The 24,864-nt window shown below is 43.5% G+C and overlaps 1 protein-coding gene across 1 annotated transcript in view; it reads right to left on the bottom strand.

Annotated features, from left to right (window-relative positions):
- Positions 1-24,864, bottom strand: part of LOC146005778 (protein PTHB1-like) — a 489,046-nt gene that overhangs the window by 73,926 nt on the left and 390,256 nt on the right. Inside the window, exon 19 of the mRNA XM_083145203.1 lies at positions 14,708-14,890. Within this exon, the coding sequence (XP_083001329.1) occupies positions 14,708-14,890 (183 nt within the window). The remainder of the gene's footprint in view (positions 1-14,707; positions 14,891-24,864) is intronic.

Genomic DNA, 24,864 nt, shown 5'->3' with positions numbered 1-24,864 from the left:
GATTGGCTACTGAGCCAGTTTGAGCCCAGGAAGTAGATATAAAAACAGCTCCTGGGCTCATAGTAGTTATACCCAGCTTGAAAAAGAAGACATTATTCAAGTCTTCGAAACGCGTTGCTGATGACCAGAAGCCACTGCACTTTCTAATCGAAGCACCTTGGCACCAGACACTTTACTGCAACTGCACTTTACTGGAGACACACAAAGCACTTTATTTGGACTCTGGAGGCAATTGGACATAAGCTCACTGCGGTGGTGCCGCAGACTTGTTCCATCCTAAGTATAGCCCACCGCAGTGCATCTATATGGTGAGATACCCATTCATTGCCAGACTGATTTATAACATCTGAGACCAGAGTGACTTCTCGTTTCCATAGGAGCATTGCATCATTGTTGTATTTTTCCTTTTCTTTTCTCCCCATACTTTGAATGCTTTTATGTGTATATTGTATCACAATAAATCCTGTTGAAAAATTGGATTTGTGTTTAGTAAAATCTTTCAGGTTCAGTGCGCCATACTCCATACAACCTAGCTGTTCGGGTTTGTACACCTTGAAAAAAGGGGTGGTTTGTAGCCCCGAAACTTTGGTTTCTTCACCAAAGATTTTTGCTTATTCATTAAACCCTGTTTGCCACCTTATATATATATATATATATATATATATATATCTGAAAAAGAGATGAGATGGGCGCCCCCTTGTGCAATACGTTTTATCCGTCACAGTGATACCCTTCACCGTTTCGTCCGTGGCCCCTAGGCAGGACTTCCTCAGGGGCCACGGACGAAACGCGTTGAGGGGACTCTATGCTTTTCGGAGGTGTTTGATGACTGATGACAACGTGTTTACACCAGATAAGCAAAAAATTTTTTTATACATTGGACTTGTTTGAGAAATAATCTTGGATGAACCGAAGAGGAGAATACAAACTCCCTGACATTGGAAATTTATTACAAAACGCCTGTCAGAGTGGTTTGGAGACCACTGTTAACGGTACACCTGAACTTTATTGGGGTGTATATCTCACAAACGGTGAAGGGTATCACTGTGACGGATAAAACGTATTGCACAAGGGGGCGCCCATCTCATCTCTTTTTCAGATCTCTACCAAAAGGTTTCTCTGGACAGGAACCAATAGGAGAGGAGCTGCCACTCCGAAAAGAGGAGGATTTGTGCATCCGTGTGTAAACTACACGCACTATTAATATAGAACCACCCTTTGATTAAAGAAGGGGATTGACTCTTAGCGCTAGTACCACTATCTACATATATATATATATATATATATATATATATATATATATATATAACATATATATATATATATATATAATCCACTTCTGTCGGCACTCAATAAATAATTCAGCAGCAATTCCGGTGCACTCCAATACACAATAATGCAATAGTCCAGGAGTTAGGAGGCACTCAGACAAAAAAAGACGTCACAGCCAATAAATCAAATGAGCATCGCTGTAATCATCATGGCGCTGATTACAGCGATGCTTATTTGATTTATTGGCTGTGACGTATTTTTTGTCTGAGTGCCTCCTAACTCCTGGACTATTTTATATATATATATATATATATATATATATATATATATATAGACACAGATACCCTTTCAATGCACTATTCAGTATAGGGGCAGCAACTCTATGAATCCCCCCTGTTAATGGGGAAAAAAGGAATGGATAGAACGAGAGATAGAGTGCGCTATTATTTCAAACCACCACCATCGAGTTAAATTGACTGCAATATTACAGGTTATAGGCAATTAAACAAATTTAATAAAAAGGTAAAAAGTACAATAAAATGTTTTTCATTAGTTTGGTAAAATTGAAGTACAGTAGAAGGAAAACAAACACCCAATGCGTTTCGTCATAGAGACTTTATCAGGGGTAATGTTCTAAAAGTTGTTATTGAGTGGGATCGGATTATTTCAATCCACTATAAGTATGTCAACTCCTGATCAAAACAGGCTGGAGTGCCTTTTAGACATCCTTTATTTGTGAACAATTACTTCAAATTAAATACTGCAGATAAAAATGGGCAAATCTGGAAGGGGACTACAATAAATTGGTTTTCCACAGGTAATACATCTCAGAGAGTGTATCTAGCACAAGGTCCTTCTCAGATGGGCTCTTTGTCAAGACCAAAATCACAGATGGCACACAGGCTCAGATGTTCATCTGAGCCCGTGTAACATCTGTGTTTTTGGTCTTGACAAAAAGCCCGCTGTGGCTCGAAACATTGACACAGTGCTGTGAGACGAGTGGTGATGTATTAAACTTTTCTATCCAGTGGATGGACCTGAGGATTGTGTGTGCCAGATCCTGTCCATTTTTCTATATATAGAGATGAGCTGCTCTTGCGAGTTTACGGCTTTGTTCGGAAACCCGAGTGTGGCCGAACGCGGGAATCTGGCTTCGGAATCTCGCGGGACGCTGAGTCTATAAAAGCTTGGCGTCCCAAGAATTTGCCGCCATTTCACCCTCACGCTTCCAGCTGCGCACAGCTCTGCTAGTTGTGCTGCATGCAGGAGCCTGGGTGAACTTGAATTACATCAATAACTTGTTGTCAGTTGTCACATCAATCTAGTGTGCAGAGGGGTGTTGTGCAGAGGGGTGTTGTGCAGTGCACACTGGAGGTGTTTTGTGCAGTGTAAAGGGGTGTCATGCAGTGCAGAGGGGTTTGTGGCAGTGCAATCAGTGCAGACTCAGCAGAGGGGTTTGTGCAGTGCAGAGGGGTTTTGTGCTGTGCAGACTGCAGAGGGGTTTGTGTGCTGGGTCATATATACTTAATTATATTGATTGTTCTGGTCATGTGTTAGGCAGGCAGGCTGTCAGTCAGTGTAGTGGGGTACAGTAGTACACAGGCAGGCTGTCAGCTTTTGTTATTTATTTTTTTTCATTGTGGTGTGTAGTCACTGCAATCCAATACACCAAATACTTATGTCAGAAGCAGAACAAGTTGTGTGTGTGACTGTTCAGTATTCACAGTCCACGCAGTGTTATCAAAGGTCCGTCCATAAAAAAAAAATACAATATAAAAAAACCTTTTGCTGTTCTTTATTTTTTTGCTGTATACTGCCCCCCAATAGTATACATCACAAGTTGCGTGTGTGATTGTTCTGCGTCCAAGTAGCGTTATACAAACTGCGCATTAAAAACCAATTAAATTGAAAAAATCCTAATCAATTTTTCTCGTCTTTAATTATTCATTCTTTGTGTGTAGTGCACCCATAGTATATACTGTCAGAAGGTGGGTGTGTGATTGTTCTGCAGCCAGTCAGCGTTATACAAGCTGCGCATAAAAAAACAATTACATTTAAAAAATCCTAATCAATTTTTCTTGTCTTTAATTATTCATACTTTGTGTATAAAGCACCCATAGTATATACTATCAGAAGGTGGGTGTGTGATTGTTCTGCGTCCAAACAGCATTGCACAAGTTGCATTAAAACAAGTGCATTAAAAACAAATTCAATTAAAAAAATCCCAAATCAATTTTTCACATCTTTCTTTTTTGAGCTCTGTCCTCAAGAACAATAAAAAAAAATTGCTCTTATTTAAATTTTATTTAATTTAAAAATGAAAAAACAAACAGCTTGGACCAAACACTCCTGCACCAGCTGCTGCCCTCATGGTACTACTACTATGAATATGGTACTACTACTAATACTAACGCCGTCACTGATGCTCATCCTCAAACCGGGCAAGGAGAGGTACCCCAAAATGTTTGATCCTCCTATAGCTGAAAGAATTCATTCACATCACGCAGTGGCAAGGAAAGACTCCGGCCTTGCCCTCAATTTCTGAGTCAGACTTGGGAATCTGCAGCTGCCAGTGAGGCATCTCATACATCTGACAAAGAAAGACCTTGTCATTCCACTTTCCTAAGTGAGAATACAGGCCAAACCACTAATTCATCAAAACAATCTGCGTCTAGGAACAGAAATGCCACAAAGCACTGAGGGGAGTCCAAGTGTGTCCTTGAATGTGTGAGCCTAATCTCTCAGAGAAGCCACCTTCCACTCCCATTGAGTTACAGCAACAGGATGAGGGGTTGACTTGTGTAGCAGACGATGGCACTACTGAGGAATTGGATATTGAGGATGAGGATGTTGTGTGTGTAAGTGAGGCATAAGTGAAACCATCTGTTGGGCATAATAAGACTGCCATTGTCATGCCTGGTCATAGGACCAACAATCCAAACCAAACAATCTTATGTGTGGAATTATTTTCACACCAATTCAGAATTCATTTGCCAAGCCATCAGTAGCCTTTGTGGAAACAAAATAAGTCGAGGTAAGGACATTAAGCATCTCAGAACATCTACCATATTACGTCATCTGCAGCGAGCTCATGGGAAGTATAGGGATGTTTCCAAAATTGGTGCTGTAAAAATTAACATCAACAAGAAGTCCAGCATCAAAAGTGTCCCTTCTCTTGAGTGGACCCCCCCACTTGCGATCTCCACTACCAAAACCCTCACCCTCAGTATCTTCAGTAATGACTAGGGATGGTTATTCTGATACTACTGTTGTGCTAAAAGTATCCTCCCCTTTCCATGATTCTGCAGAAGGATCCTTGATCAAAAGGCCTTCTGTTACTGCTGCTGGGGGTAGTTCTTCAACCCAGAAGTGTCCCAAGAAAACCCATTATACTGCTTTGAAAAAAACAACTGACTGTTCAGCAGTGCATGGCGAGGAAAAACAAGTAAGTCAGTTCTCACCCAGTGGCACAGCGGATCACAGAAGCCATGACTGCCATGATAGTATTGGATGTGCGTCCAATATCTGCCATTAATTGTGTGGGTTTCACACAATTAATGGAGGCTGCGTGTCCCCGGTACCAGATTCCATATCTGTTCCATTTCATCCAGAAAGCTATTCCTGAGCTGTACCAGGACATCAAGTCTAAAGTAATCTAGGGCCTAAAAAGTGTGATTGGAGACAGTGTCCACATAACCACGCTTATGTGGACAAGCGGCAGTGAACAGACCAAGGAATACATGACTAACAGCCCACTGGGTGGTTGAATCCCCTCCAGCAGCAGCAGTAGGATCTAGCAAGCATCACCAGCTCATTCTTACTAGGCAGGCTACTCTATGTATCACCGGCTTTACTAAGAGGCATACCGCTGAGAACCTCTTGGAAAAACTGAGAGATGTCATAGCGACATGACTTACCCACTTGGACTCTCCTCAGGATTTATCATTTCAGATAACGCCAGTAATATCGTGAAAGCATTACAGCTGGGTGAATTCGAACACATCCCCTGTTTTGCTAACACAATCAATTTAGTGGTTCAGGCATTTTTAAGGAACAACAAGGGTGTGCAAGAGATGCTGTGGGTTGCATGAAAAATTTTGGGGCATTTCCGGCATTCCGCAACAGCGTGCAGGAGATTGTAAGCTGCAAGATGAATTTAATCTGCCCTTCCATCAGCTGAAGCAGGAGGTGCCAACAAGGTGGAACTCCACCCTGTATATGCTTCAGCGGATGGAAGAACAGCAGCAAGCCATGCATAGCTGAATAACAAGTCATGACTTTTAGAGAGGAGGGGGGATGTACCTTAGCCCAGCACATGGGAAACTCATATCTGTGCTGTGCAAGGTGCTGAAACCCTTTGAAGTAGCCACTATTGAAGTGAGTGCCGAGACTGCTAGTTTGAGCCAGGTGGTTCCCTTAATTAGGCTTTTGGAGAATCAACTTGTGAAATTGAAGGAGGAGATCAAACAAGGTCCATGCGCAAAATATGCTGGACTTGTAGATCAACTCCTATGTGACAGGATACACGGATTGCCAATATGTTGAGAGTGGAACACTACATTTTGGCAACCATGCTTGATCCGAGGTTCAAGTCCTATGCTGTGTCTTTCTTTCCAACTGACACAGATCTTACGACATGCAAAGTGCTCTTGGTGAGCAAGTTGGCAGCTGAAGTGATGTCTCCTCCTTCAATTTCGCACAAATCTGCCCGTAAAAAATGACATTTTCCAAAAACATCTAGTGGGGGTGAAAAGCAGTCCACAAAAACACCTTTTTTGGACATCTGGTTGGGTCTAAGTGATTTGACCAGTATCAGTGATACCTCTAGCGTGCCTATTCCATCAGAGATGGTCACCATGCAGAGGTTAGTGGAGGACTATTTTCAGGACAGCGTTACTGTAGACATGTCAGAGAGTCCTTTCACATACTGGAAAGAAAAAAGACAATATGGAGGCCCATGTACAGGTTGGCTTTGTATTACTTAAGTTGCCCACCCTCCAGTGTGTACTCAGAGAGAGTGTTCAGCACTGCTGGGAACCTTGTGAGTGATCGTCGGAGGAGGCTACTTCCTCAAAATGTTGACAAAATTATGTTCATAGAAATGAACTACACATTTCATAAGGGAGATCTTTCCCACCAATTCCATCGCAAAACACAGACATCGCTCATGGCGGATTCCAGCATTGATGAACTGATATTCTGTGATGATGAGGACTCCAAGGATGTACACACTGATGAGAGTGAAGATTAAGATGGCGAATGATGATCAGTCAGTCTGTACCTTATTGTGGGGGCCCAAACGAACCAGTCATTTCGGTCACAGGTTTGTCAGTCCCTCTAACTGAAATAACTGATTTGTCAATTGTCCTTTTACAACCTAAGGGTGGGTGGGCAGGCCCAGGGACAATTCCATCCTCTTCTTTTTCTTGAGATTCTTCTTATTAAATGATGCGCTATTTTGAGCATTGCTTCTTTTGTTGTGGGGGCCCAAACAAACAAGTCATTTCAGTCACATGTTTGGCAGTCCCTCTGGCTGAAATGACTGGTTTGTCAAGTGCGCAATACTTTTTGAGGCCTACTTTTTCAAACTGCCATCCTGTCTGCTAATCACAGAGCTGAGCAATGAGATTGTTGTATGGATCGCTTTTCGTTATGAAATTAAATTATTATATGAATGATGCACTATTTTTTTTTTTTTGATCATTGCTTCTTTTATTGTGGGTGGGCCCAGTGGAAATTCCATTTTGCACCTCTTTTAGTATTATGTGCTTTTTGGGGCATAGTTTTTTTTTTTAGGGGTTTATTGGTTACTAGGTGATACATCGCACCCTCTGAGCACTCTTCACACCGTTGTAAGGGGCTACGCCCCATTAAAGGTAGACATATATTTGAGTGTGACATATGTTTGGTATTTGGTGAAGGATGTGTTGGAAATGTTCAGTAGAGGTTTGGACAGGGTGGTTGAGGGTCAGTAGTAGTGTGTGGGCTGGATTTGGTAGTAAGGTATGTGGTGTTGTGAAGATAATGGTTGGGGGTGTGTTGTCAAAGTTGGACGAGGCGATGAAGGGGTATAGTGTTTTATGAAGGGAGTATGTGGGTGCTGTATTCCGAGTGTGGGTGGTGTGGTGTTGTAGCAGCGGATGAAGGTGTAGGGTGGTTAAGGAAGGGGGTCTGTGGGTTGTGTATGTTGGTGATAGTCTGTAATGGGTTGGGTGGGGTATCGTGAGGTGTGAGTGATGAGGCGTTGGTGGTATGGGGTGCTGTGCGGGTGATTTACCTGGTCTCCATTGGTGGTACAGGTGTTGCTGGTATCGTGGCTTGGCCTCAGTAGCGGGAAGCTGTCTGAATCCAGATGGGTGCAGAGGCTAAAGTTGGTGGCATGCAGGAGGCGTGGACTTGAGGGTGAAGCTTTAGCTGGTTGGCAGTGTCCGAAAAGGAGGTGGAAGGGTTGCTGGGTGGAGTGTGGGCATTGCGGTACTTCCGGGATGGTGAGGGAGAGTGGCGGGCCTCAGAAGCAGACGGCAGGTACCGGGAGTGAGTAGCAGGTGGCGGATGCCGGAACTTAGTAGCAGGAGGCGGGTGGCGGGAGTGAGTAGCAGGCGGCGGGTAGCAGGTGGCGGATGCCGGAACTTAGTAGCAGGAGGCGGGTGGCGGGAGTGAGTAGCAGGCGGCGGGAGTGAGTAGCAGGCGGCGGGAGTGAGTAGCAGGCGGTGGGAGTGAGTAGCAGGCGGCGGGAGTGAGTAGCAGCCAGTGTCCCTGGCGTGTTTCACGGCACAGGGTGTGGAGTGTGCACCCTGTGTTCCCACAATACTTCCGGGAGTGGGCGCGGGACTTCCGGTTGCTTGTGGTCAGGACAGGGGGAGTGGCAGTTGCAGATGGGGTGGTAAGGCTGGGCAGGGGGGGGGGGGGGGGGGCGGATCTGTGCTGGCTGTGCTCTCTACCCCTGGACTTGTTACTTGGGCAGGGGGCGGTATGTGTATAACGCTGGGTGTGTTCCCTACTCCTGGACTTCTGACTTGGGCAGAGGGCAGTGTGTGTATAACGCTGGGTTTCTGAACAGGTATAGAGCTCCAGCCCAGGGGTAAAAGTGGTCCTAGAGAGGTGGGGGAACTTTTTTCCATCTGCCACCTAATTACCCCCTCCCCTCCACCCATTAGGCAATGTATTGAGGGACGACTGGTAATAATCACAGAGTTGAGCAATAAGATTATTATACTGTATGGATCGCTTTTCGTTATTATATGAATGATGCACTATTTTTTTTTATCATTGCTTCTTTTATTGTGGATGGGCCCAGTGGCAATTCCATCTTACACCTCTTTTGCCATTATGTGCTTTTTGGGGCCTAGTTTGTTTATTTTTTAGGGGGCTTATTGGTTATTAAACTGAAAAAAAAAAACAGATATACACTTGCAGAACAAGTCAATGCTGCACAAAACGCCCACTGCTCCTCGGCTGCACATTGTAAACACGATCAAGTCAGATAGGGGTCTTTCTGGAGCCTAGTTTTTCAAATAGCCACCTGTCTGCTGCTGCAGTGTCACTCCTAGATGAGCCACGTGTTTGTGCCGCACACTTGTGTGGCTTAGCATAGTTATCCAGCTACCTCGGTGCAACCTTTTGCCCTAAAAACAATATTGTGAGGTGTAAAGTGGTCAAAATTGTCTGGAAAGGGCTGGAAATTTATTTTATTGAGGTTAATATTACTCGAGGACAGTGGTTCCCAAACTGTGTGCCTAGGCACCCTGGGGTGCCTCAGGACACTTGCAGGGGTGCCTTGGGTTGGTGGACCAAGATCAATTCATATTATTTATGGTCAATGTACCAGGCAAAACCAGTGCTGGTGGCTGCCAATCATAATATATGTGGACAAGCAGAAGCAATCATGTCCCTCACCAGATAACTGTGACATATAAACTAAATGCACTTAATTTAATATATTTTTTTCCTGAATTTGCTTATAAGAAGCATTTGGCCTAGGGGTGCCTTGAAAATATTTTGATGCTCTAGGGTGCCGTGATTCAAAAAAGTTTGTGAACCACTGCTCTAGGGACAAAAAAACGCAAAAGTTACGTGACTTGGGCGGGTTTTTTTTTGGCCATTTAAAAAAAAAAATCCTAATCCAAAGCTTTTCACCACAAAGCCAAATCCAAATATCACCAACGAATCCAAATCTTCGGCCCTGGCGCTCATCCCTGTATATATATATATATATATATATATATATATATATATATATATATATATATATATATATATATATCTTGTTGACTAGATTCATTTCTAGGATATTTTGGTATTTATTATATAATTATATATTTTATTTTATGTCCATATATGTCCACTTTCCACATAGTTGCTAGGGATTGCATTGAATACCCGTAAAACTCTCTTTGCACATGTAACATCTGCCCCACCTGCAGTGCATATGGTTTTGTCCATTAGAGAGTGGTTGTGCCTTTGCGAGTGAACCAGAGTAACCCCCAGTGAATGTAGCCTTTAGATTTACTGTGTTTGTGCAATACTGTGGGAAACGCAAATGATTGCATCGAACATTGTGTTGGCTACTGTCCCCACAACAACAAAGCTGTAACTCTTGTATTGTACATCCAAGATTTAACAAAATAATAACTGCAATATATATATTGTGCAATACCCCTGCACAACTTTCTATTAAAAGAAAATAAACATGATACAATTTCCACTGTACATCACAAAAAAAACTATATACTATAAGGTTTTTAAAACTGAATTAGACTTAAGAATATTGAAAGTAAACTGATCAGGTACCTGAAGGGAATTGAAGGTTAAAGCCTATGGCCCATGCTATGTTTTTTTATTTTGTACATCAAATAGCCAAGTAGTCTGCATTTAATTTTCAATGATGTCAGGAGAAATCCACACATATTCCCAAGCCGGAGCCTAGAATTCTCTGCAGCAAACATAAAAAGATTCCATCCCATGTATGCTTGTCTTGGGCTAACCACAAATATATATGTTTGGATTCTTCATAGCAAATAGCTTCCATTATGTTCTCAAGTGCACATTAATGTCTGCCTCCCATCTGGAACTAAACTAGAATACAGCAGGTCATTGTAGATCTTACCCAGACTAATCAGAAGATACTAGTATTTTACTGTTGTTTAACTTATAATGCTATAGTAAAAAAAAACAACATACACTGTTTTCTTTAGCGAATAGATAAACAGTAGCACATTGCTGGATCTTCTGGGCTGCATATATGATGAATGTTGAACAATATAATTTTTGAAGCCAAAGTACAGCTGTTTATTGGAAGCAACCATGACAATAACACAGTTATACATCAGAGTAGCATGTCACACAATAGGATTACAAAGTTTGCTGCAATAGATTCACCAGGGATTACCAGAAACTTGGGCTTGGTGGTCAACTCAAAAGGGGTATCCAATTACCTACAGTCATTTACCGTGGGTAACTATCATCGGGCACTATGCAATTAGCCATGAAAAGCCAGCACGAGAGACACCTTATTTGGGATTTAGTTTCACCCACCTCAGGCAGGCAAAACAGAATCCCCAAAAGTAGCCTGGTTTTCATGCAAAAAATGTGGCTACAGCCATGAAAACGCATGTAAAATGGAAACTGTGTTTTCGTGAGAAAATTTATATTTTCAAGCACCCTAATATAATATCAGTAGAAAAACATGAAAAACTTTAGATTTACACTGCAGATAATCTTTTGCCACTAATTGGATACCCCCTAAAACCTAAAAAATGTTCATGATCAACCAAGTAGGGATGTTTGTGTGTGCATTTTAAAGGGTGTGTAGTCTTGCTGCAAGGAGCCTGTCCTGCCAAAATCGAAATGGATGGGAGATATGCTTTAGGACTCTCATCCAATGAAACATAAACTAACAAAAAATACCAGGTTAGTATATGTACACAGCATAGTGGCAAGGACAAGATAATCACTCTCCATATAAATAAATGGTGTGCATTTTACTGTATTAATATGCTTGTCACAATTAGTGGATTTTGTCAGGAACTACTTGTTTGGGTACTTGTGTAATATCACGGTGCCCGGCTACGCTACGTTTTCAGCATAGGCTAAGCTACATTGTCAGCGTAGCCCAATGGCTACCTAGTGTAGTCAGTGTAGCGTGCCTGCCAATGGCTGCCTAGCATAGTCAGCATAGCGCCCCTGCCAGCTCTCCCTAGGGGGCAGCTTGTGCTGCCTGTGTCCCCGGGAGTCCTCCTCCCCCCACACAGCCTCCGGCGCAGGCAGGGAGGCTTCCATCTCCCTGCCTGCCGCCGTTCCCCGCCTCCCTGCAGCATGCAAATTTATACCAAGTTTTGTGTACTTATTCCCAATAGCAGAAGGGTTTACAGGAAATTATACCTGTGTATTTAAGTGTGTTAAAGTACTTAGTACTGAGAAAGGATACCGCATTTCACTTATTGCCAATCGGTTTGGGATTAATTTGGCAAATGCTTCTATTTCAAAACTCCACTATCCACGCCAGGTGGAAGCGTGGGGACACGTTACGCGTCCTCCGGACTTGTTCATACCCCCACTATCCACGTCGGCGTGGAGTTGATCATATAAAGTGTGGCGAGCGCAGTGAGCCACCGAGCCCAAAGCGTGGCGAACACAGCGAGCCCCGCGAGGGGACGCGGAATACATGTGTAGTAATCCACATCCACTCGCCACGCTTCAGACTCAGTGGTCTGCTGCTCTCGCCACATTTTATTAAATCAACTCCACGCCGAGGTGGATAGTGGGGTATGAACAAGTCGGGAGGACGCTTAACGCGTCTGCTCGCCACGCTTCAGGCTGGCGTCGATAGTGGGGGTGTTTCAGGAACACATTCACACCAGCCATATCATACATCTGAGACAGTAAATGAGGACATGCTGAAAAAAATCACTGACTTCTCCTCTGTGTGCGGCAGGTTCTGCAGCCATTACGCAGTCACTTCACCTGACTGACTACGGTAACTGCGTAACGCTGACTGACTATGCTATTTTTTTTAACCTTTTGTGGTAAATTAACTATTTGTATATTTTTCTAGTCAGTTTAGGTCAATAATCTCTTTACATAAATTCCACCTTCCGCAATAGGCTTTATTGCAGTAAGTGTGGCACTGTGTTATAATGTGACATCCTGAAGATATTTGTATATGTAGCTTAGCCAAATATTTTCTAGTAGAGCCACAAACAAAGGTATTCATGCCTTCGTTAATTACTTGTAATTACAATCCTTTAAAATAAAGAAAGCATTATTGTCACCGTATGGCAAGGAATTTTAGGAAGTAGAAATTTAATAAACATCAATATAAAACACTGTCAATTGAGTTTTTTTTTAAATGATTGTCACCAAAGCTACTGTCCAAGAAAATGTCTAACTGCATGAATGCAAAAACGGGTAATCTGGCAAACTACAGCTCAAATACTGAAAACTGTACTTAAAATGTTTTAAAACGTTTTACAGCCAATTGTTGCCCGAGCACAGGACTGCCATCAGAAATTGTGGGGTCCGGGACAGACAATTTAGGCAAATGCGTATGTGCAGCTTTCACTACCAACCACCAATAACACATAATAGGGCAGCAACCATCCTACCATTAACCACTTTTACAGTCTGAAAGGCATGTACCAGATGCTGTCATTGAGTTGGTTTTGCCCAAAGTCCTGCAATGATATCTTCTCACCAACAAGGTTCTATTGGGCCTCCGTCTCAGTTTCCTGGGGTGGTTCTGTAACTGCTGTAGCTCTCCTGTATGCCAAGCTTTGATATTGTCCGGTCTTTGGCCACTGAGATGCCATTGTGGCAAAATACCTCTGGGTCCACTTCGAATTTCTTACATTTGTATTAACCCCTTGAGTGGTGGGTTTTGCTGGGGCAGGACAAATCTACCAGGGCAGGTTTGTCCTGCCCCAGCAAAACCCACCACAGAATCTGATTTGTTTATATGTGCAAAATCACCTCTTTTTAGAACTTTAAGTAAATCTACCCTTAAAATTCAACAATAACTGCCAAAGCTAAGGGTTACTACTCTTTGCTACGCATTTTCCTCTCTACTGACTCTACTTGCTGCAACAACCCCCCCCCCCCACACACACACACACACTTCCTCTGCCAGAAGGTTTCCCCGAGAGTCCTGCTCTAGGGCTTTTCCTATTCTTCCTTTATACATCCTCTTTAGGTGAGCTCATCTGCTCTTCTGGCCTCCATTATCTCTATGATGATTACACTCAGATCTGCCTCTCCTCATGTCACTTGTATCTGAAGAAATAAAAAGATGCAAGTACTGTATGCGGCGAGTGAACCATACAAGTGTTCCAAGCCTGTTGTTCTGACCCAATTCCACACCCTTTGTTATTTTACAGCCCTGATGTTGCTTTGGATTTTATTATTTGTATTTATAAAATCATCATAATTACACTTGCAAAACAAAATGCTAATTTTTATTACAGACTGCATTGATTTAATATTGAATTATTAATTGTTTTCAGTATTACTTGCTATAACAGCCATGTTATGTGAATGTTTCTCCATTCAGTTTTAGAAAAAAAAAAATGCATGTAACATGAGTAGATGCAATACATAAATTTATTATCATCAGTCTGCACTTACAGACACTCTAGTGCAGGGATGGGGAAACTTCGGCCCTCAAGCTGTTGTTTAACTGCACATCCCAGAATGCTTTGCTACAGTTTTAGCATGGCCAAACTGTACCAGTGCATGCTGGGATGTGTAGTTCAGCAACAGCTGGAGGGACAAAGGTTTCCCATCCCTGCTCTAGTGTGCTATAAAGGTATACACAGTAGTGTGTGCTAAATCAAGGCAAGAAATAATGACCTAGCCTAAAGTCTGTCTACCTAACCTGACACAGTCCTAATCATTCTATATTGTGCAATCATAATAAAAAGAAAATTACTGTGGTGTCATATAGTAATCCTACCCAATATAATAAAATAAATGTCTTATAATAATTAGAACATATCTGAACATACAAAATATATTAAAAGAAAGATAAACAGAAAAAAAAGTCTTGATCAATGCTTAAAATAATTTGTATACGAGATAGAGGATTCGTCCAGAAAATCAGAGTCACTGCTTGCCTCCTGGATAACTAAGTGCAGGCAAGATGGTGCATTGCATTTTGGGCCCATGTTGTGCTGCTTGTACAGTACACACCAGTCTGCATTGACCTAGAACATAAGTATCCAACAAAAATGATTCTACTGTATGTACATCAACTGAGTCCTCTCATGTGTCATGGCGCCAAGCCTAGAATACACTTCTTTTTGTGTCAAGCCCTAATAATTATAGTACAGAAAAGTGGACAAAGTAAAAAAGTTAACTAGTTATAACATATGAAAAGCAAGTAAAAACATGCATTGACAGTCGTTTTTAACGTACATACAGTATTAGAATACTTTGATCTTACCAGTTCTTGACCATCCTCTACAAGTGGCAAAAAGGTGGCTTCCAAAATGCCTATCTGGTCTTTACTAAGCTTCTGCCACAACCCAATCAGCTGAATTACAAGCTGTGTGGCGCTCCTCAGCTTTGTGAAAGCACGGAACAGATTGAGTTGGAGTTCTTCAGCAGCATCTGCTATTCCCATTACCTGGACAAAGAGCATAAATGAGACATGTCACGTGTTCAGGATAACTGAGATGTACAAATTATTAGATGCAAAATGGGAATTTTAAATATTTCTGAAAACACAAAAAATATAAGCATACACAAAAATAAGCATACAGCAAGTAATTACAGTATATGGAAAGTATTTTATACACAATTCAGGTTATGGGCCTGATGCAAAGTGGACATATGTTCCAACCTGCATCCATTTGCCAATAAAAAGAATTGTATGCATATTGCAACGTGCCGACAACCTGGTTTGACTAAACATCATCATCATATCTGTGTGCACTTATACTAGATGCAAAAGATACAACTCTGTACATCTGCAGTTCTATCAACACACTCTCACTGACCTTACCCTGTTTCGGGTAAGCTGTGCCATTTTAGAGGTAAGTGTAGATGTGATTCCCCACAGAAAATGTGTATGACTCTACACCGACCACATTTGGTATAGCGCCCCAACCTTTGGGATTCCGACGGTCAGTATGCCAACATCTGAAATCGAACTGCTGGTACTCCTACAGGGAGGCGAGTGCATCAATGCCCCTTGCAGGAACTGTGGCTCACTGTGCTCACCACTGGTTCTATTCTACCTCTATGGGGGCCAAGGACTACCACGAGGGAGAATAGCCCCGGTAAGTTGGGATCCGTATACTGACCGTTGAAATCTGAACTGTTGGGAGGTCACCTGACACCCTCATAAGGCTGGATTCAATTATCTGCAGCAATTACTGTAACTGTGGGCTACTCAATGACTTCTTTCAATAAAGTTGTAGTCTGCACTTACAAATGGGTCATGATTGGAAAGGACTGTTGCATCCAATTCGCCACATGGCTCACGTGATTTGCCACTAAATTGCATGCGATTTATCACATGTAAAACTCCCAGTGGAACTGCAGGCGGGGGTATTTAAAATAAATAAATAAATAAATGAGAGGCTGCTGATTGGCTGAGAGCTACAACCATTCTTTTAAATGTCTCTTGCCACGAATGCAATGAGTAAGGAGAGAGCCTCACCCGCCCAGCACTGGCAGCTCTGCAGATAGGATGTGATACATGTGGGGGTGACCGGCTGCACTTACGACCTCCAATTCCGGTCCGATGCGCACAGGACCGCACATCGAATTGGATGTCATACACATGCAATTTGGGGTGATTTCACCCAATTTCTCTGCCTGATCATCAGGAATCGGGCCCAAATCGCATAGTGTATGGGGGCCTAAATGCAAAGGCATATAAGACTTGCCAGCCAACTTCTATGTAACTATATAGAAAAAAAAAAAAAGATTCCTGTGTTATATTAAACTGGCCTCTAAAGATAAGTGTCAGAAAAAAACATTCATTATATTGCAAAATACACAAAACCAATAATTTATTACAATGTGTCTGAAATTGATCGGTTTTGTACAGTCTGCTGAGGATAGAATGAAGTAGGTTACAGGAAAAAATGAACCTTTTGTAGATCAGTGGATAAGACAAAGGACCCAAGGCTGTGGCCGGGGGCGGCAGATAGTCGTCCCCATGTAAACACTGGGAATTCCCATGGTAGTCGGGCCATGACTTCGGTGCTGGGGGCTGGCAGCTGACATCACTAGATGTCAGCTGCCCGCCCACTTCCTCCCAATCAAATGATGTGGCATCAAATGATGTGGGCGTTTACCCACAGGCTGCAAATAGATGTTTATGTTAAACATCCATTTGCAGGCCCTGTGTGCGAACACATGCTGCGAGAGGCGGCGGGCACCATTCGCAGGGCAGATTATCCGAGATAATCAACCAGAATAACCCCCAAGATACAACACACAAGTGAGATACATCTGTGTCCTTCCACATTACCATGTGTTTCATTTGTGTTACATGGTCATGTGCTTCATTTGTGTTACATGGTGAGCTGTACTACATTGGAGACTGTTTTCTCCTTGCACAATTGCAATTCTTTACTAAATATAAGCAGTTTAGGATAGCACGGTCAGAAAAAAGCCATTATATAAGTTATGCAGCTTTTAGTGCAAGAGCTCCCACAAAGTACACTGCAATAGGTACACTGCAATCAGAATGTTTGAGACTATCTATGTATTATTTAGGGCAGCAGCAGCAAATTGCACAAAACTGCCCAATCAGAACTGATGTATTCATTTTATGCAGCTACAGAGCACCACCAATTTGTAGTGTCAATGGTAATAACATTTTTGTAAAAATGTGTTTAAAATAGTTCTCAAGTTAAACATTGTACCTCACACCATTACAAAGAATTTATATTCATTTCCATTCACTACTGATCCGCTCAGCTCCACTATGGGTTCTCAAAGGTATAAACAAAGCAGGGGTTTTGTACCAGTCGCACAGGGAAGTATAGTAATGGTCGTTTTTCAGGTGGACCCTTATATTTGGTTATTTTGTGTGGATTTCACTAGAGTAAACCAGTAAGGGTGTGCTACCATAAGACATAAAAAATTGAGAACAAAAAAGGAGAGAAAGCACAGAATGTCTAGTTTGGTGCACCTTGAAAAAAATTGTACAATAAAATGTAACTTTTAATGAGGGATGTTTAAAAAGGTTGCGAACATTTAAAAACACACTAACATACATATACACACAACTGGTGATTTAAAAGAGGATAAAATCCTCATGCAGTGTGCCCCCATATTATAGTGTCAATATCAATAGAAGATTTTATTGTGTATGTCTCCTGGTGTATGTGCACCTAGGAGAAACCCACTTGGAAGTTGCTGTTTACTAGAAACACAAAAACAGTTGCGGCTTGTATGTGACCCTTGAATAAGATCTACCATGAGATCGGGTTCATACGTGTAGGCTCAATCTGTGTCGTAGGGAGGCTGATTGCCTAAACCCTACCAACCGCGAGCGCCTGAGGTATGTGCCCGTGCACGGCCTCAGGGGGATCGGATTGTTGCTTTGGTCGGGTGATGGCTGTCAGACCCTGACCTATAAGCAATGGGGTTCCGTGTACCGTGGAGACCCGTTAAGCGCAACTGGTACATCAATCAATAAATACATGAATAAGTAGGATTGCCGTTAACTAGAAACAAAGATAATTGCGACTTGTATGTAACCCTTAAAATGAGATCCACTATGAGATCGGGTTCAAGGTGTAGGCTCAATCTGTACTGCAGGGAGGCTCAAGACGGGTATGCCGGGTAGGACCGTGGTGCCGGGTGTGGAGAGTGTCTCCGTTACCTGCCCATGTAGCGGTCACTGTTACCGTGTCTGAGATTAGTCGCCTAATCCCTGCTAATAGAGAGCGCCTGAGGTATGTGCCCTTGCACGGCCTCAGGGGGACCGGAGTGCTGCTTGGGTCAGGTGACGGCCGTCAGACCCTGACCTGTAAGCAGTGGGGATCTGTGTACAGCGGAGACCCGTCAAGCGCAACTATACAACAATCAAAATACAGTGGTAAGTGGGGAGGGGGTATGAGAGGACACACTGCGTGTGGTCAATTCTGTGCTTTCTCTCCTTTTTTGGGTTCTCAAAGGTGCCTAGCTATTTCAGCATGCTCAACAATGCTATATGTTTGAGGATATGTTTTAGTGATTATTATCATTATCCAATCAATTTTATTAAGGGCATCACGCATGGTTCCGGGAACAGTGGGGTAAATGTTAGAAGAGTTGTTATGGGGCAGAGGTTGTTGTATAAGCACTGGTATGTGCCCTGACATCACTTCCCCCCCATGTATGAAGGAGGAGAAGTGTGCTACGTTACTATGACATTATTGGTGCTGCAATGGGCCTGACTCAGAACTTTTTTATTGGGCTGCAAATTCAAAGCCCTGCTGATTATGTAAAAGACCACGCATGTGTACGGTATGCTTTGCGCATGGCCCCCCTGCAGACAAAGCAAATGATGGCTAGCCATCGGTGGCTGTTCTTAAGGTGACTGACAGATGGATGACATTTTTGAGCAAAATACAATGGTTATCTGGGAGTGACGTGAAAGACACAGGTGGAGGACCAACCGGCCATTGCAGGAGAGGACCTCTGTAATCAGTGCCAGACCCAAAGACTCCAGGATCATCGCAGCCACTAAGTATTGAACTACGAGGACGCTGCACACATGGGGGGGGGAATCTATTCGATGGTGAGAGGTTGCAAATGGATTTCCCCATTTGCATGGCTTCAACTGAATTTGCAGACGTTCACTGCGGTGGGGAGGCAACTAACTGATCACTTGACTCTGAAGATTCGCAGCCCAGCAATCTGTCCTCAATGTCTGTACGGTCAGCATTCCAATGCTGCAAACGATTTGCGACAGCTGAAGTTGTCGTTGTCCAATACATACTGACATCTTCAACCTCCTCTATGAGAGAACCCAAGGATGAGATGCAGCACTTTAACTTCATGGGGCAGAATGGAGGCCCTGCCCCCATGATGAGGAAATGGCCACGATTCCCTAGTCAGCGGGCTAACATGATTGTAAGCCGGTCTTTCTGATGTACAGTATGGTCAACTTAAGGGTTTGTATGCAAAGTTCCTTGTTTTAGTTTAGCTGGATATCCCCTGTGAATAAACAAACTGCATAGTACAGCACACATTTCCTATTGTCCGCATTAATTCCCATCGTAAGTGTACCGATTCTTAATCTTCATACTGTATGACCTTGCTCTTAGTAACAACTCTGCGAGTGTATTGATCAACATCTGCTGACAATTAGTTAAGTGTGTGATAAAATGACCAGCAGTCAAATGAAACAGAAATGTGTTAAATCTGATTTGTTTTGATCTTCTAGCAGTTACGCAGCGTTCTCACGTGCTGCCAAGAGGTTTCTACTGGCATTAACAGGATTTCATAAGTATTGTATGTACTGTATCTCAAGCAGCCCATGTCATGATTTAAAACTGCAGCAGGCATTCTAATGTCCAAAAAGATATTTGCTTATTTTTGTCTTGTACAGGGCCAAGAGAATGGGTGGAATGGTATTTCAATTTCCAGAGGTAAAAGGGCCCACAATGGCAGTCACACAAGAAAAGGCAAAGTTGAGCAGTTTATATTGCTGTATAAATAAATGATGTGAGTTCTCCCATACATGGAAGCAAAGGTACTCTTTACCTAGAAGGGCGCCCATCGCGGGCATCGCATGCACTAAAAAATCGCATGCGACGCGACCGACGCGATTACCGCGATTTCCCATAGGGAACAATGTTAAATGTCCCAATTGACCCGATTTCCCATAGGGAACAATGTTAAATGTCCCAATTGACCCGATTTTCCATAGGGAACAATGTTAAATGGCCCACAGAGGCCAAATAGGCACCCTGAAGTGTGAAATGGCCCCCCCCCCAATTGTTAACGCCACCCCACGATCAACGTCAACCCGAAGCGTGGCGAGCGCAGCGAGCCCATGAGAGGCAGCGGTACGCGTCCTCCGACCTTTTCATACCCCCACTATCCTCGTCGGCGTGGAGTCGAGAATAGAAAGTCTGGCGAGCGCAGCGAGCCACCGAGCCCGAAGCGTGGCGAGCGCAGCGAGCCCCGCGAGGGGCCGCGGACACCTTATACGCGTCCCCTCGCGGGCTTCACAGGTGTCCGCGTGCGCTCGCCACACTTTCTATTCTCAACTCCACGCCGACGTGGATAGTGGGGGTATGAAAAGGTCGTAGGACGCGTACCGCCGCCCCTCGCGGGCTCGCTGCGCTCGCCACGCTTCGGGTTGACGTTGATCGTGGGGTGGCGTTAACAATTGGGGGGGCCATTTCACACTTCAGGGTGCCTATTTGGCCTCTGTGGGCCATTTAACATTGTTCCTTATGGAAAATCGGGTCCATTGGGACATTTAACATTGTTCCCTATGGGAAATCGGGTCAATTGGGACATTTAACATTGTTCCTTACGGGAAATCGCGGTCATCGCGTCGGTCGCATGGCATGCGATTTTTTTGGTCGCATGCGATGCGACCAACGCAATTTTTTTTTCCTTACGATGCCTACGATCAAAATCGTGGGCGCCCTTCTAGGTAAAGAGTACCCAAATAACTGGCTTGGCCATTGAGTGGCTGTTCCACCAAGCACACAACTCATTCTAGGGCTCAACTTCTGTAATCCGTCACATGAGCAACAAACATCTCAGGGCCCATCACAAAGCATTTATTCTTGTGCTCTGAACCAAAAGTAGAATCTGTGAAGAATGGTAATTCTTTCTCCCACTTTCCAGTATTCCTCTTACAAAGGGATTGTGAAGGGGTGTGGCCAGCCATTGTACTGCCTGTGGCAACAACTGAAATATTAATTCTCATCTTCTTCCAAACTCCAACAAACAATCATTATGTGCACTGTAAAAGGCAAATATTAGATTTCAACAAAATCTTGCTTTACAGGTCTCGCTGGGTTTTAGGACAGTGACATTATGTTTACCTCATATAAAAATAGATGCTTATCACACTGTCACATCACCCCAAGGTTATAGAAATGCTTTAGGGGTAGATTTTATTATGAAACAAAAAAACAAAACACTATTGTTGTAACTGCAACAAGGAGATATAGTAGCCATTTATAGACGCCACATAAAATCTTGGAACAATGAGCTGTAGTGAGGAAAATGTACTATTATGGTACAAAATTGGTAGCAGCTGTCTACTCTAACCTGACTGACTATCCAATACTAAGCATATGAAAAAGTAAACAAAAATATAAAGAAAACTATACAGATGTGTCCTCATACATATATCCTTAAATCCTGTGCTAAGATAAATGTTACTTGCGTATATATTTCAAAAACATAAGGTATGCGTACGCTTACTTAACTAGTGGATTTGGATGCTAAAACAGTGTGTACTGTAATGCAGCAGGAGGTGTCTATTACAAACAGATGCCTCCTGTTTCAGTAGTGATTATTTACCTGCGTCCTAGGACACAGGAACTGTTCTCTCTCCCACCATCGGGCAACTTGTGGCACCCATTTTGTCTTAAGCCTTCTGTCACAGAGGCCAGAAAATCTAAAACCTAAGACGAAGATCCCTGGCATCTTTCTTCCTCCTAAATGTTGGAGACAAGCCTCTACTTTTCCAAACAGAGTATTCCCCTGAAACAAAACCTTACTGTCAATCAATTGGTACTTTGCATTGATAAGCGTAGGCGCAACATTTTTCAGCTGCCTGCTCCGCTTTGCAGCTGATGGATGTATACAGCAAATAATAACTAAACAGCAGTGATTGGCTGTACTGTAGGCACTGGTGGAGGGAACCGGGAAGCAGAGTGGCAAGGACATGCAACAGGGTAGACACCAGGAGGGGTAAAACAAATGGTTGATGATCTAGGTAGACGGGACTAATGGTAATAACAGTTTAATGCTAAAAAATGCAAAACCATGCACTTGGGACTATAAAATACAAAGGCTAAATATAGTATTAATTTATTTGTTTATTTACAGTTCATATTAATGGCTCTATATTGGAATTTACTGAGGAGGAAAGGGATCTAGGAGTCACTATTTCAAGTGACTTAACCCCTTGAGTTGGGGTTTTTCCTGGGATCTGTCCTGCCACAGAAATACTCACCACAGAAGGGGCAGCCGATGCTACTGCTGGCTTTGGCTGTTTGCGGCCACTTGGAGAAGTTCGGGGCCATTTGGGGGCTTGGGAGTGCTCGGCCGTTCAAGCATTCATGTGTCTGGGTGCCCAAACACACAAACAGCCGAGTGCAGCCAAACCTCACCGAGCGGCAATGATCCTCCCCAAGGCAGCAACAGGGAGGATCAGCAATGGGGGGGGGGGGAGGATCAGCGACAAGGGGGATGGTGGTGCGTCAGTGGTTCACCGCTGGATGCACCACTGGCGCACCCTTTCTTCACAGTGGCATGCCCGTAAATTTCTCGGGAGAGCCCGCTCCTGCAGTGCAGCTCAGCATGAGGTTGAGGGCAGGTAAGCAGTGTAACAAAGTCAGATGCTTGGTAGCACAGGGAGAGAAATAGATAGAAGAAAGAAGTAATCATGCTGTGTCCTGTATGAGGCCATATCTCCAGGAGGATATAAATACATTAAAGTACAAAAGAAGAACTAAAATGGTACATGACCTACATTACAAAATATACCCAGAAAGACTAAAAAATCCCAATATGTATAGTTTGGAGAAGAGAAGACAAAAGGGGACATCAAATATATGAAGGGTTAAAGGAAATTAAGAAAAGTATTAGAACATGAGGACATGTGCTGAAACTGGAGGTAGGTTCAGGGAAAATCCTAGGAAAAATTACTTCTCAGAAAGGGTAGTGGACAAGTGGAATAGCCACCCATTAAGAGTGGTAGAGGCAAAGACAATAGAACAATTAAAACATGCATGAGATAGACAAAAGTATATCCTTAAAAATAAATAAGGATTAAATAGGGTTTGAGGTAACAATATGGCTAATAAAAGGGGCAGAACTAGATGTACCAAATGGTTCTTATCTGCTGTTAAATTCGATATTTCTATGACATCCGTCTGAAAGTAGCAGCTAGTGTATTTTCAGGCAGCAGCTGAACAGTTAGCATTTCTTATTGGTCGCATCAGTTGGCACATGATTTTGCTTAAAACTAAAATTGAACAAAATACTTTCTTAATCAAAAGTGTTTCTGACCACAGCAAGAAACAGAAATAGCCCTTTGTATGAAGAATAAACTATGCGATGTACATTATTTAGTCTATGTGAGGTTGTGTTGCAGTTCAGAATAATTTTTTCCCTTTATGTACTAACACAATTATTTTATAGGCAAAAATTATTTTAAGGAATGAACAAAATGAATTTCACATGAAGGTGCCAGTTTTAGGCCAGTATTCAATGTTAAATTATGCTATGTGCAGCGAATCCTGTTTAGGATTCGCTCCACATTCGCAGAGTTCCGGAGGGCTGGAGTATTCGCTGCCAGCCCTCCCTCTCACCCTATTCAACGCCACGGGGGCTCACTGCCCCTGACAGCGATTTTTAACTCCTGGGAGCCGGGGGACAGTGACAGGCAGGGAGAAGCCTGCCTGTGCCGGAATGTGGGCTCCTGGGGACACAAGAGCTGCCCCCGCCCCCAGTGGACAAGGGTAGGGAGCTGCTGCACTGGTCCCGCTTGTGCATATGTAATGAGCGGGACCAGTGTGAAGTGAATATCTAATGAGCGGCTCCCCGCCCCCTGCTGGTGAATGTGTGTAAAATGTTACGTTTAACTGAGGGTTGTGCACTAGTGCACCAGGGAGAAGGGAGTGGGAGGTCAGGCGTGAGCCCGTGGCCGTGACCGCTGTTTAGGACGGCCACGGCGAACCCTACACTCTCTCTGTTGAGCCCCTCGGAAAGATGGCAAACCCCTGCAGATGCTAGTCTTCACCTGTTGCCGCCGTGTCCGAAGGAGCGAGTTATGCCCGCTCCAACCCCGATGCAGCTAGGTCTATGTTCAGACAAGGAGCTTGCAATCGTCAGAGGTGGGCACAAAAGGACAAGACTAACTAACGGGCCTAAGCTGATAATAACCCGTATCTGCCGGCACCAGGTCAAGGACGGGGGTTGCGACCCAGTCGCAAACACCAGAGAGAGTAATGGGAATCTCCACAGTAACACTACAAAAGAAGGAGCGAATTCCCAAAACCGAAAAACACTGAAAAGCCCTGCCTACAGAAAGACTAAAAGAGAATGAATAACACAGGGAGTAGAACCTGGTAACCACCAGGAAGGGTGACAGGCAGGACCCACGGCGGGGAAGAGGCCTGAACCCTCAAAATGAAACAGACAGGCAGGTAGTCAGACAGGTGATACAATGGTCAACTGACTGCTGATGAATAAAGAAATATATACTGGCTCCACTGGAGCACTTACACAATTTGGAAGGGATATAGTGGATCCGAAGGCAACAGCTGGAAAAATGCCTAAACAAATATGTCCCATATACACCAACCAGGAATTGGGTCTGAAGGCAGCACACCAGGGAGGCAGCAGGCACACGGAAGAGCCTCTGCCAGGAAGACCAGGGAGCTGACAACACCA

This window comes from Crinia signifera, chromosome 5 (assembly GCF_055691185.1).
Source record: "Crinia signifera chromosome 5, ASM5569118v1, whole genome shotgun sequence".
Taxonomy (NCBI): Eukaryota; Metazoa; Chordata; class Amphibia; order Anura; family Myobatrachidae; genus Crinia; species Crinia signifera.
This window is presented reverse-complemented; position numbering and strand designations above follow the sequence as displayed.